This window comes from Lepus europaeus, chromosome 1, assembly GCF_033115175.1.
Source record: "Lepus europaeus isolate LE1 chromosome 1, mLepTim1.pri, whole genome shotgun sequence".
Lineage (NCBI taxonomy): Eukaryota > Metazoa > Chordata > Mammalia > Lagomorpha > Leporidae > Lepus > Lepus europaeus.
This window is the reverse complement of record NC_084827.1, coordinates 10,991,180-11,003,590: the sequence shown is the minus strand read 5'-3', so window position 1 is coordinate 11,003,590 and position 12,411 is coordinate 10,991,180. Positions and strand designations below refer to the sequence as shown.

Below are 12,411 nucleotides of genomic sequence, written 5' to 3'. Positions count from 1 at the left end.
ATACCTCAATTGTGGTCTCCCGTGTGGATGGCAGGGATCCAAGTACTTGAGCCAGCACCCGCTGCTTCCCCTGGGTACACATTAGGAAAGCTGGATTTTGAAGCTGAACTGGAACTTAAGCCTAGGCATTCTGATACGCAATTCAAACGTCCCAAGTAGCATCTTAAATGCTGTGCCACCTGACCATCCTTGTAATCAAATTTTTGTATTTTAGATATCACCTACTTAAGTATCCAAATATGGTGTCCTGTTTGATATTTCTGATTTATATTAAAATGGATTTTTCTAAATTTATTTTAGAGTTTATGAAAAATGTATTTTTGTTACTGCTATGAATTAGAAAGAAGGGCTTTTCTCATATTCACTTTTCCAACTAGTTCCTCCAGATTGTTTAGAATAATGCCCCAAATAGTCATTTGTCTCACTACTGCTTTTGCCTATTGAGAGAAACTATGTCTATGAAAAACACCAGGCACCCAGGCTTAAGAACAGGCTCCTCGATGATGCCTGAATAAGACTCACTTGCTCCTGTGCCACACTCTTCAATAACACAGCATCACCCATAGACTATGTCAGACTATGTGAGCACCAACTGCTACCTCAGCTTCTCCTTCCCTTCTCTCTCTCCCCTCTCTCCCCCTGCCCCCATTCTCTGCCCTGTGCTTCCTTTCCTAGATTAATCTTTGAAAATACAAGCATATACTTAAATACCATTGATTGGGGCTTATCCTTTTGTCTCTTGTAGCTCTCTGCATCTCAGTGAACCAGGGGAGAAGAACTCTTTTTCCCTCTTCCTTTTAAATAAAAATCAATAATAATACATCTTAAAAATTAAATCTTGGCCGGCGCCGCGGCTCACTAGGCTAATCATCCGCCTGCGGCGCTGGCACCCCGGGTTCTAGTTCCAGTTGGGGCGCTAGATTCTGTCCCGGTTGCTCCTCTTCCAGTCCAGCTCTCTGCTGTGGCCCGGGAAGGCTGTGGAGGATGGCCCAAGTCCTTGGGCCCTGCACCCATATGGGAGACTGGGGTGTGGGGAGGGGCTGGCTCCTGGCTTCGAATTGGCGCAGCTTGCCGGCTGTAGCAGCGATATGGGGGTTGAACCAACAGAAGGAAAACCTCTCTCTCTGTCTCTCTCTCACTGTCTAACTCTGCCTGTCAAAAAAAAAAAAAAAATTAAATTTGTACCTGCATATGTACAGGCTTTTTCTTGTCATTTTTCCCCAAACAGTTCAGTATAATAATCTTTTACACAGCATTTGCATTGTATCAGGAATTATAAGTAATCTAGACATAATTTAAAATGTTCAAGACACAATCAGTTATATGCAAAAACTACACCATTTTGTGTTATGCACTTGAGCTTCATGAAATTTTGCATCTTCAGGCAGTTCTGGAATCAGTTGCTCACAGATGCCAAGGGCAGCTGTACTTGAAACTGAGTGATTTATAAATAACAGAAATTTATTTTATTATAGTTCTGGAAATGGGGGAGTCCAGGATCAAGTTCCTAGCAGGTTAGGATCCTGTGTCTCTCTGCTTCCAAGATGGCACCATTAATACTGAACTCTTTAGAGGGAGGAGCACTATTTCTCACACAGCAGAGGATGAACCCCCTCCCGCAGGCCCTGCTCACAGTGGTGTCACCTGCTCAAGCTGGCTCTGTTCTCCCACTCTTACGCTTAATGCAGGTAAATAAAATGAAAATGATTTATTTACTAAATTTGATTAAAAAATATATCTTGAAATTGCTAAAGTATCGCCTACCAATCTCCACCTTTGGCTTTACTGAGGTAGGAGGGACAGACAATAGGTTGAAGAATGCATTTTGAGGAGTTGATCAGATCTGTGCACCTGTGACGCTGGCACCACAGTAACGGTAATAAACATAGCCATCAGGCCCAAAAGTCTGCTCGGCCACAGTGCGATGCCTTCTTCCTACTGCTACCCTTCCCCTGGCATTCACTGCCCTGTGTTCGTCCCTACAGAGCAGTTCCCATTTTCCAGCATTTTGTATACATGGAATCAATAGAGTATTCATTCTTGTGGGTCTGGTTTTTGAGATTTGTTGCTGTTGTGTGTATCCACAGTTCATTCTCCTTTATTACTGAGTCATGTTCTATTCTGTTTTGTTTACCTACACCTTTATAATTCAGCCTTCTCCCAAGAACTTAGCCCCACTCACCCATAATAATGCTTTCCTGAATCCTCCTGCCCTGACAAGGCTGACCAACCAATTCTGCAGCCCATAGCTGAGGCAGGCTTGGGATGACGGAGTCTCCTACTGAGGAGGGAAGGCCCCTGGAAGTCATTCCCTCCTATCACCAGACACCATCTTTTTTATTTATTTATTTATTTATTGACAGGCAGAGTGGAGAGAGAGAGACAGAGAGAAAGGTCTTCCTTTTTGCCGTTGGTTCACCCTCCAATGGCCGCTACAGCCGGCGCACTGCGCTGATCCAAAGGCAGGAGCCAGGTGCTTCTCCTGGTCTCCCATGGGGTGCAGGGCCCAAGCACTTGGGCCATCCTCCACTGTCTTCCCGGGCCATAGCAGAGAGCTGGACTGGAAGAGGAGCAACCGGGACAGAATCCAGCGCCCCAACCAGGACTAGAACCCGGTGTGCCGGCACCGCAAGGCGGAGAATTAGCCTAATGAGACGCGGCACCGGTCCAAACACCATCTTCTTCTAGTCACCAGTGAGGAACTGGGAACTGTCAAACAATGGGCACAGAACTGTTCTGACTAATGATGACTAAACTACAGGAAACACTCATTTTTCTTCTCTCCAACCCCAACCTCCTTGTCATTTCAGACCCCTAAGGGGAGCTGTGCGACATCAGTCAAGATTGCCATTGACACAGGGTACCGACACATTGACGGGGCCTACATCTACCAAAATGAGCACGAAGTGGGCGAAGCCATCAGGGAGAAGATAGCAGAAGGGAAGGTGCGGAGAGAGGATATTTTCTACTGTGGAAAGGTGAGTTCTCGCCTCCACCCCCACCCCGACCCTGTCTTCTTATGTTAATGGTGGGTCCAATACCTCCTTTCTCTGCTAAAGAGACTTGAACTTGCCGAGGGGATGAGGGTGTGCTCCCTGTCCCTCACCACTGTGCTCTTCCTCACTCTTAGCCCTGAAGGGGAGGGCAGAGCTCTTTCTTTTTTTTCTTTTTTTTTTAAGGGAAAGGGTTTATTGGAGAATACCCTACAGACCGGAGTGAAGGGGCGGCGAAGGAAAAAGAGAAGGAGACTGTAAGAGAGAGAGACAGAGAGGAGAGAGGAGAGAGGAGGGAGGAGAGAGACGAGAGGAAGAGAAGCCAAGAGCGGCCAAGAGAGCACGTGTTCAGGAACAGGCCCTTTTAAAACTTTGCCTGAGGGCGGGCAGGGAAGCAGGAGCAGCGAATCCCATTAGGATGGGGGTGGAGCCTGGCTCAGGTAGCTGGGCTGTGCAGCCACCTGGCTAAAACTGCACCAGTTTCCTAACATTCCCCCCTTTTGTTTTTTATAAAGCAGGATTTGTATGGGGTTACATTAGTCCCAAAAGTCCAGGTGGGTAGAGGGATGATGATCTGTCTTTAGAGCTACTTCCTGCTGACATGGGGTGACGAGGTACTCTGCTGGCATGGGGCGATGTCTCAGGGCATTGTCTCCTCGGTGGGGAGCCGAGTATATTCCTGTAGCAGCATTTGGTTGACCGCCTGGTTGTTGAAGGCCTTCATTTGTTCCATTATAACTTGCTGTAAACGCTTAGACACTGTAGTATAAAAGACAGGGTGAGAATAGTAACCAATGATCCTAAGAGTAGCATTAACCATTTCATAGAGGAGAGGAAATGGGGGGTCTCTGGACCCTTGTGGGGACAGTTTGATGGATATGGCTTAAAGCTGGTCCCAGCCAAGACTGGGAGAAAAGGCCACTTAGCTTTTGCAGGTAGCTGGGCTTGTCTGTAGAGAAATTCTGAACAATCATACAACATTAAGTGGGGAAGAGGACCATCAGTACACACAGGTTGGGAGTAGAGCCATTGGTGGTGGAGTAGAGGCTATGGTTACAAAGGAATGAGGCCCAAGTGGGCTAGATACAGAGGACAGAGTTGTTATTAGAGAACCTAAGAAAGGTGCTAAGCTACAAATAAGTTTTCTGATTGAGAGGCAAATAGAACCTGACAGAAGGGGCTTGATAATAATCAGGTGGGCTTTAAAGCGTTGTAAATTATGAGGCTCAGACTCATCTATCTCTTCATATAGCCTACATCCTAAGGGAGGTGTGAACCTCCTTGGGAAGGCACCCTGTTGACTTCCATTACCTAGCTGGCCTGGGAGGAGAGCTGGCCAGGTAAAGGCAAGTGGCAACTCCAACAGGAAATATACAGTTCTGCCTGCAGTGTTACTGACCCTATTTGGCCATCTCCTCAGCAGCAGTGGTCACCTTGGAAGCTGGGCTGAGTGAAGGGCTTTTCAGCTTAGAGCCAATAAGATCTGTGGCTCTGACCTGGGCATCCTTCGATTCCAGGGCAGGTCCATTTCCAGTGATCCAATTCTGCCAGGGCTCTTCATAGCTGACTTCTGCTAAAGCCCAGGCTTGCCACATTGAAAGCCACTGCAGTGGACTGGCCTGTTGGGTCTCCTTGAGAGCAGATCACTGTGCAGAGCTACATTTAATAGGCCTGCCACCTATCTCTACTTTTCTGATGCCTAGCTTTCTTTTTCTCCTGATTTTTATTAAAGCAGACCAGAGGATACAAGTCAAGGGAGTGCTCAAGTCCCATCTCTAATCTTCAGTGGCCTAAACTAGAAGTCTGTAGTCACAGGCATGTTCTGTAGTAGTTTATGTTGAGGCAGACAATGCCCATGAGGAAAACTATATTTTCACTTTAAAACTTTCTTTCCCTTTGTTTTGAAAGGGAGGTCTTTTCTGTTTACTGTTTACCTCGCTGATGACGAAGTAAATTTAGCTAAGAAATTATAATTTAAGCTCTTATTTGGCTATGCTATTACAGAAAAATGTTAGCCATCTCTTTTTTATAGGATCTAAAATTAAATTTTGAATCTTGGAGATTCCTTCATAATAGAATTAGTTTCCTACCTTGAAGAGAATAGAGAAAGAACAAGTTGGGCTCAGAATAGAGAAATAAGGGAGCAAGTCCCAGATCGCTTGCTGACAATAGCAATATCACATGAAAACTTAGAAAGCAGTTTTACCCATTAGGTAACAGCTTAAGAAAACATTTACCAGAAGGTCCAATGCCTTCCATAAATATTAAAAATACATATTTGGAAATATCTCTTAAATATCTAACATGATGTAGCTTATTTAACCAGCAAATTTAAGCACAAACATATAAAATGTTTTTAGTTTCTTTTTACCAACAAGTTTTAAACATATGATACAGAGATTTAGGTCACATGAATTAAAATATATCTTTGAATAATTTTAGCTGTTTAAATTTATGGACAACCTTTTATCTATAGGCCAATTAAAAATAAAACTCTTAATAAATTTTTCCATGTAGACATACAATATATATACACATATAACATAATAGACCAATAGAGCAGTTTTAATAGCTTTTTTTAAGAGAATCTAACTCCTGTTTGTAAATTACCAATTGATTTGAATTACCTTTTGTTTTAGTAACCTCAGCTAACCATACTTTTTTACAGTTGGTACCTTTAATATATTATTGGCTTTGTTACCGGAGAAATTGCAGGGTTCTTGTCTTTGCGCAAGAAAGAATTCAGGCGTGAGACAGAGAGTAGGGGGAGGTAAAACAGCAAGGTTTATTAGGAAGGAACATCTGTAAGGACGGATGGGCACCTCTCCAGACAGAGCCTGAGAGACTGGGGAGGAGGAAGGAGTGGAGAGATTACACCTGACCAGGCCAGGCGGGCGGCTCAGCAAAGATGCAGAGAGCTGAGCGCGCAGTCCAGTTGAGGCTGGGGGTTTTTAAGGAGATGGGTCTTGCTTCCCCACCTCTGCTCCTCTTGGAACAAAGGGCTTTTTGGATGTAAATAGAAAAACTTCTCTTGAAGGTCTGAAACAAAAGACTTTATGGATGCAAATGTTATCAGAACGAGGAAGGGAGCAGGGTGTTTGAGATGCAGATACTAGGCTGCACCTGGGAGATTGTGGAAGGCAGAAGGGGGCAGGGCAGGATGCGAGGGCCAGGCTGCCCCTGAAACATTATATGGGGATGACTTTGAGATGCAGATGCATATGCTGGACATAGATGTCTTCTCTTTAGGCCTGTTACACACACATAAGCTCATAACTGACTACCTACCTAACAGTAAGACTGGGACAAGAGAGGGACAAAAGACCAGTTGGAGACCATGGAGACCGCCAGAGACTTTGGCCAGGACTGGTTTTAAGATAAAGTCAGATAGCCGGCGCCGCGGCTCAATAGGCTAATCCTCCGCCTTGCGGCGCCGGCACACCGGGTTCTAGTCCCGGTCAGGGCACCAATCCTGTCCCGGTTGCCCCTCTTCCAGGCCAGCTCTCTGCTGTGGCCAGGGAGTGCAGTGGAGGATGGCCCAAGTTCTTGGGCCCTGCACCCCATGGGAGACCAGGATAAGCCCCTGGCTCCTGCCATCAGATCAGCGCGGTGTACTGGCCGCAGCGCAAAAAGGAAGACCTTTCTCTCTGTCTCTCTCTCTACTGTCCACTCTGCCTGTCAAAAATAAAAAAAAAAAAATTAAAAAAAAAAAAGATAAAGTCAGAATTTCTAGGTGGGAGGGGGAGATACAGTGAGAGTGGGGGTAGGAGCTAGGGAGGAAGTACAGGTGGACAGAGAATGGCTTTGAGGAATAGATAGGCAAGAGGCTTGAGATACGATGGAAGAGATTGCAGTGGAGGTGGGAGTAGAGGTTGACCCCGCCCCCTGGAATTCGATGGGAGGGGGAGGTGAGGACGAAGCCAGGGCCGGAGCTGCTGCATGGGAGATAATGGCGCGGAACTTCAGCCGCGGAGGCGTCAGGAGGCGGCTGAGCCGGTGCCTGTAGATTGGAGCGGTAAGGGGGAGGTTCATCTGCAGGATTAAAGGAGTTGTGGAAGTGGCGGGAACAGGATCGGGGCAGAAGAAAGGATTTTTTACTCAGGCTTCTGCCCCCTAGTGCGAATCTTGGAGACCAGAAGGACTTGAGTGGGACAGCAAGAAGTACACAGGGAAGGTTTAGTTCGAAAATAGGCTTGAACGTATGGAATCTCCTTCCATTTTCCCGAATGCTCACGGAAGTGATAAAGATGTTAACAGGGTCAAACTACTCCGACTTCCGATCCCTCAGGGCCAAATGCGCCACCATGGAGGGGCCGCTTTTTGAGGGCTGGGGCCAATGTGAGAGGGACCATATTACTTAAAAGGCAACCAAGAGGAGAATCAGATGGAACGCGGGAGGAAGAATGTCCCACGGCGACTCAGTAGGTCAGATCAGTGGACAGCAAGCGTCCTTGAAGTCCTGGCCACCTGACTAGGAGAGGAATGGGAGCAGAAGGCGGGGTCGTCACCCAAGCGCCCGCTAAAGCCCAGGGCCTCGCCTGTAAAGAGGCGAACAGAGATGGAGTCGTCACTCACACCCACTGTTGCCTGGACACAGTGTCTGTAAGAGGCTAAAGGCCTTAAGTAGAAGTAGGAGTGGTGGCTAGAGTCCAGTGCTACGACCTTTACGAGAGTAGTCAGGCGAGTATCCGACAGTAGACCACCGCTCAAATAGCAGTCGCCGTGAGGAATTTTCGTTCCGCGTCTTACCTCAAAATTTGGAAGGCCGGTGTGTGGATGGAGATCCCAGAGCGTTCAGTGGCTTGGAAAGAGTTCCGGAGGTGTGCTTCGGGACCGGCAAAAATCCAGGACCCCAGAGCACTGGAGGATGCTGGATTACCAATATAAGGCTATCCGAGTCATGGCACCAATGTTATATCTTAATGTTAGCCATCGCAAAGCACACCGGACACTTGAGTAAGGGAAAGGGTTTATTGGAGAATACCCTACAGACCAGAGTGAAGGGGCGACGAAGGAAAAAGAGAAGGAGACTGTAAGAAAGAGAGACAGAGAGGAGAGAGGAGGGAGGAGAGAGACGAGAGGAAGAGAAGCCAAGAGAGGCCAAGAGAGCAGGGCAGAGCTCTTTTTTCATCCATGCATCCATGATATTGACTTGAGGGAACTTAGTGTGAGAAAAGCCAAATCTGTAAAGCAGAAAACTTTGGCAGTGACAGGAAGAGTGTTGATTGTTCATATCCCGTAAGCCTTTGCAGTGCTGTCTTTAAAACAGCAACCTCCTTTAAGTTTGTGTGTACTTGCTTTTCTATAGATCACCATTTTTCAATTGAGATCTAATTCATCTACCATAAAGTTCACCGTTCTTATCAGGGGTTTTTCGTACATTGACAAACCTGTGCAAGCTTCACCTTTACCTAATTTTACAGCATTTGCATTACTCCAGAAAGATACTCCAACTCGATAAGCAGATATTTTCCATTCATTTCTCTGTCCTTGTCACTTGGAAGCCAGGAATCTGCCTTGTTATGTCTTTATAGTCTTTCTGTTCTGGACATTTCATACAAGTAGTATCTATAATACATGAACTTTCACATGTAGCTTCTTTTATGTAGTAGTATAATGTTTTTAAGATATACCCATGTTAAGGCGAAAACGTGTACATCTTTTTAAAAGCATTTATGTGCTTAAAAGGCAAAGAGAGAATGTGGGATTGGAAGCGGAGCAAACGGGACTAAAAGAGGCACTCTTATTTGAGCTGTGGGAGTCTGGTGGCCCAGAGGGTTAAGCCTGCTTCTCCTGCATAACTTAAGACCTAGTAATTCTCTAATTACACCTTTACATCTACACCAGAGAGCACTTTTGTCTTATTTAACTACTGTCACTTGTAACAATATCCAGAGTACCGCTGTTTATGATGGCTGGGAACTAGAAACAAACCAACGCCCCATCAACAGTGGAATGGGGAAATGAAACCTGCTGCTCTCCCCGGACCTCCCTGCCTCATGAAGCCAGGAGGTCATGGTGCTGGCTAGGGACCTAGGGCACCCCTGTGGTGAGAAACATAGCTCCACACACCTTTCTGCAGATGAAGGAAGAACCCAGATTCCCAGAGTGCACAAAAGGGGAACCGGGGACATAACCAGTGGCTCCCAACAGAGGGAGCCCCAACAGAGAGTGGCTGCCAGTGCTCAAAGGAATAAATTCTCAGTCCATGGATTTCCAAGAAATCAAGACAGCCTTCAAGGCTGAGCAGCGCTGGGTTGGCAGACAGATGTTATCTGTCATTCTGTTTTGACTGGTAACGAGATCCATGCAGAACTGATACAGAGAGGGCAGTGACAGGACTGATGACCACAGAGGGAATGGGACTGCTGGGCAGTCAGCGAAGCCAGTTACTCACTCACGTGAACATGTGGGGAACGTCAGGGACAGAAGCTTGGAAATCTGGGGGTGGCGTCTGTTGTGATGAAGTTGTGAAGGTGCGTGATGAAAAAGGCGAACTCTAAACCTGAAAACGTTCCTGTAGTCGTGCTTGACTGTGGCTTTGACAGCTGCCATCACAACTGTTTTTAAGCAATTTTAATCTTTCAAAGGTAGATCTCAATAGTTAAAATTAAACCTTTTATGTTCTTTTGTGTTTCACTCGCAGGAGTGCACACTGAATTGACATTTAACCACATCTTAGTTATGATGCTTGCAAAACAAAGAAGGACATCAAGTAGCCCTTCTTACACAAAAATGATATCCCTGGTATACTTTGTGCCTTCTATGAGTAAGACTTAAAATACAGATGTTTAGTGATTACTGTTACATTTTCAGATATTTTGTTAGAGTTTGAAGAACGCAAGGAGGTGGCAAGGTAAGCAGAAAAGACTTTTATTGAAGACTAAACAGCACGGCAGGGGAAAAGTCAGGTTTCAGCCTGCCAGGACAAGGGGCAGGAGGTCTGAAGGAGAGACTTGAGCCTGCTAGGCAGCGGTGGCAGCCAATTTAAGCTCCTTATTGGTAGGGCCATACATGCATGTGGAGACCAAGGTGGGCCTGAAAGGAGAGAAGTCCCCTTTGGGTCAGAGGTGTCCAGTGTGTGGTTTTATCAGCTCAGGATGTCCCTGACAAGGAGTTGTGAAACTCAGAGTCAAGCTAGAGAAATCTTAGGCAATAAAATAGCACAATGTTATCCTCAGGGCCATTGTGCTTGTGCTCAATTTTACGAGATGTGGAGTTAACCATTGGAGCCCCAACAACCTAGTAAGTCCTAACAATGAGAGCATGTTGGGGTTAGGGATACCCACTTCCTCTGTGCTTACAGGTTTTAAATTTCCAAACTGTTCAGTGACCAGATGTGAAGAGGACTCTGTCTAGTCACTTCTTGTACAACATGCCTGGTAAAAGAAACTCATGAAATGGATTCCTAGCAATGTTTTAGTATTTATCAAATAACATCATTTCCTACAGAAAGTTAAGAAAGCTTAGGCTTTTTTAAAGAAGATTTTTATTTCTTTAATTGAAAGGCAGAGTGACAGAGAAGAGAGAAAAAGAGAGACAGAGAGATCTGGTTCACTCCCTAATGGCCACAACTGGGGCTAGGCCAAGACAAAGCCAGGAGCTTCCTTCAGGTCTCCCATGTGGATGCAGGAGTCCAAGGACTTGGACCATCTTCTGTTGCTTTCTCAGGTGCAGTAGCAGGGAGCTGATCGGAAGTAGTACTGCTGGGACTTGAACTGGTGCCCATATGGGATGCCAGCACTGTAGACGGTAGCTTAACCTGCTGTGTTACAGGGCTGGTGCCAGGTGTTTTTTTGTTTGTTTGTTTTGTTTTTTGTTTGTTTTTTTTTTTTTAAATTGGATGATGTAGCACTTAGCTGTCATTCACTTTTCTTAACTATTGTAAATATTTATGCTGCTCATCATGGGGCAGCAGGTCTGATAGAGCTCCTCAGGGCCAGCCTGCTGAGTAAGGTGCTCTGCACAGGTGGGGGAGGGGAGAAAAGGAAAGCAGTGCAGCTTCCTTGCTCCAAGCCCGGAAGTTGCTCAGACCCCAGTCAGCTCTGCAGGCTGAAGTGAAAGTCAGTGGGTGGCTGGGGAATTTCTTCCTACCTAAAACTGCAAGCCGCAGGGCATGTGGCAATGACTTCCTACCTTGGCTTGGGAAGGTGGTGGCTCACAGCTGGCAGCCGGCTGTACCACATGGCTGGCAGCAGCAGTGTCTGTCTTCTCTCTTCTTGTCCCGGAGTCTTCTTTTTTTTTTTTTGCTTCACCAAAATTTTCATCAGTCAGATCCCTGTAAACATAGTCCTTCCTTTATTCTTTTTATATCCCAGAGCAGCTTATATATCCCAGAGCAGCCATCTTGGATCCATCATTTTTTTTTTAAGATTTATTTTATTTGAAAGGCAGAGTTATACATGGAGAGAGAGAGAGAAAAACAGAGAGAGAGAGACATCCATCCACTGGTTCACTCCCCAAATGGCTGAAACAGCCAGGGCTGAGCCAGACCAAAGCCAGAAACCAGGAGCCAGGAGATTCCTCCTGGTCTCCCAATTGAGTGCAGGTGCCCAACCATTTGAGTCATCTTTCATTGCTTTCTCAGGCACATCAACAGGGAGCTGGATCAAAAGTGGAGCAGCTGGGTCTTGTACAGGCATCCATATAGGATGCCGGCGCTGCAGGCAGTGGCTTAAGCTGCTATGCCACAATGCTGACCCCAGAAGCTTAGGTTTCTTTTACTACAACTTGTACATAGTAGTAGGACAGGGTATATTCCTTACTTCCAAGATTTCTGTTGGGAGAATTGGAGGTTCAAAGGCTGACAGAACTTTCAACTTTATTTGGACATCATCTGAATGTAAGGGACAAGGATCAGATCTCATGACAGGAATTTTGTGTGTTCTTCATTGTGTGTTATTCATCATGAAACTAACATTAACAAAGTTCCAACAGTGTAACAATGAAAATTATTCTGTTCACATTTCGCTTAACGTTGCAAAGTTTTTGTTACGTTATTAGACTAAGTGCATGTTTAGGGTAAATTAGAAGAACGAATCTAATGGTTGAAGTTCTTACTTCTAGTTTATTTTCTTGAGTATTTTTTCCTTGGCTATTCGTTTAAGAAACAATGAAAATCATTGCACTTTGGTCAGAAAACTAATAAATGTATCTTATGGAAAACAACAGTTTTCACTTAGAATGGTAACAGCAACATCAAAAGGGCCACATTGATAACAAAAACTATTTTCCACTGCTCTCTCCACATTGAGTTTCTCTTCACTGTGCTTTTACAGGATTAGTCTGGGTATCCCGTGGCACCATACATTTTACACATCTAAGGCTCACCTATTTCAGGATGAAAACCAAGCCTTAATCTTCATTATGTCACACTATGGTAATAAAGCAGATTCCATATAGAAACTGACAGAATTGC

The 12,411-nt window shown here is 45.4% G+C and overlaps 1 protein-coding gene across 2 annotated transcripts in view; it reads left to right on the top strand.

Moving 5' to 3' along the window:
• LOC133764379 (aldo-keto reductase family 1 member D1-like) overlaps nt 1-12,411 on the top strand; it is a 69,660-nt gene that overhangs the window by 16,612 nt on the left and 40,637 nt on the right. For both annotated transcript variants that reach the window (XM_062198062.1, XM_062198055.1), the window contains exon 2: nt 2,811-2,978. In XM_062198062.1, coding sequence (XP_062054046.1) covers nt 2,811-2,978 — 168 coding nt within the window. The remainder of the gene's footprint in view (nt 1-2,810; nt 2,979-12,411) is intronic.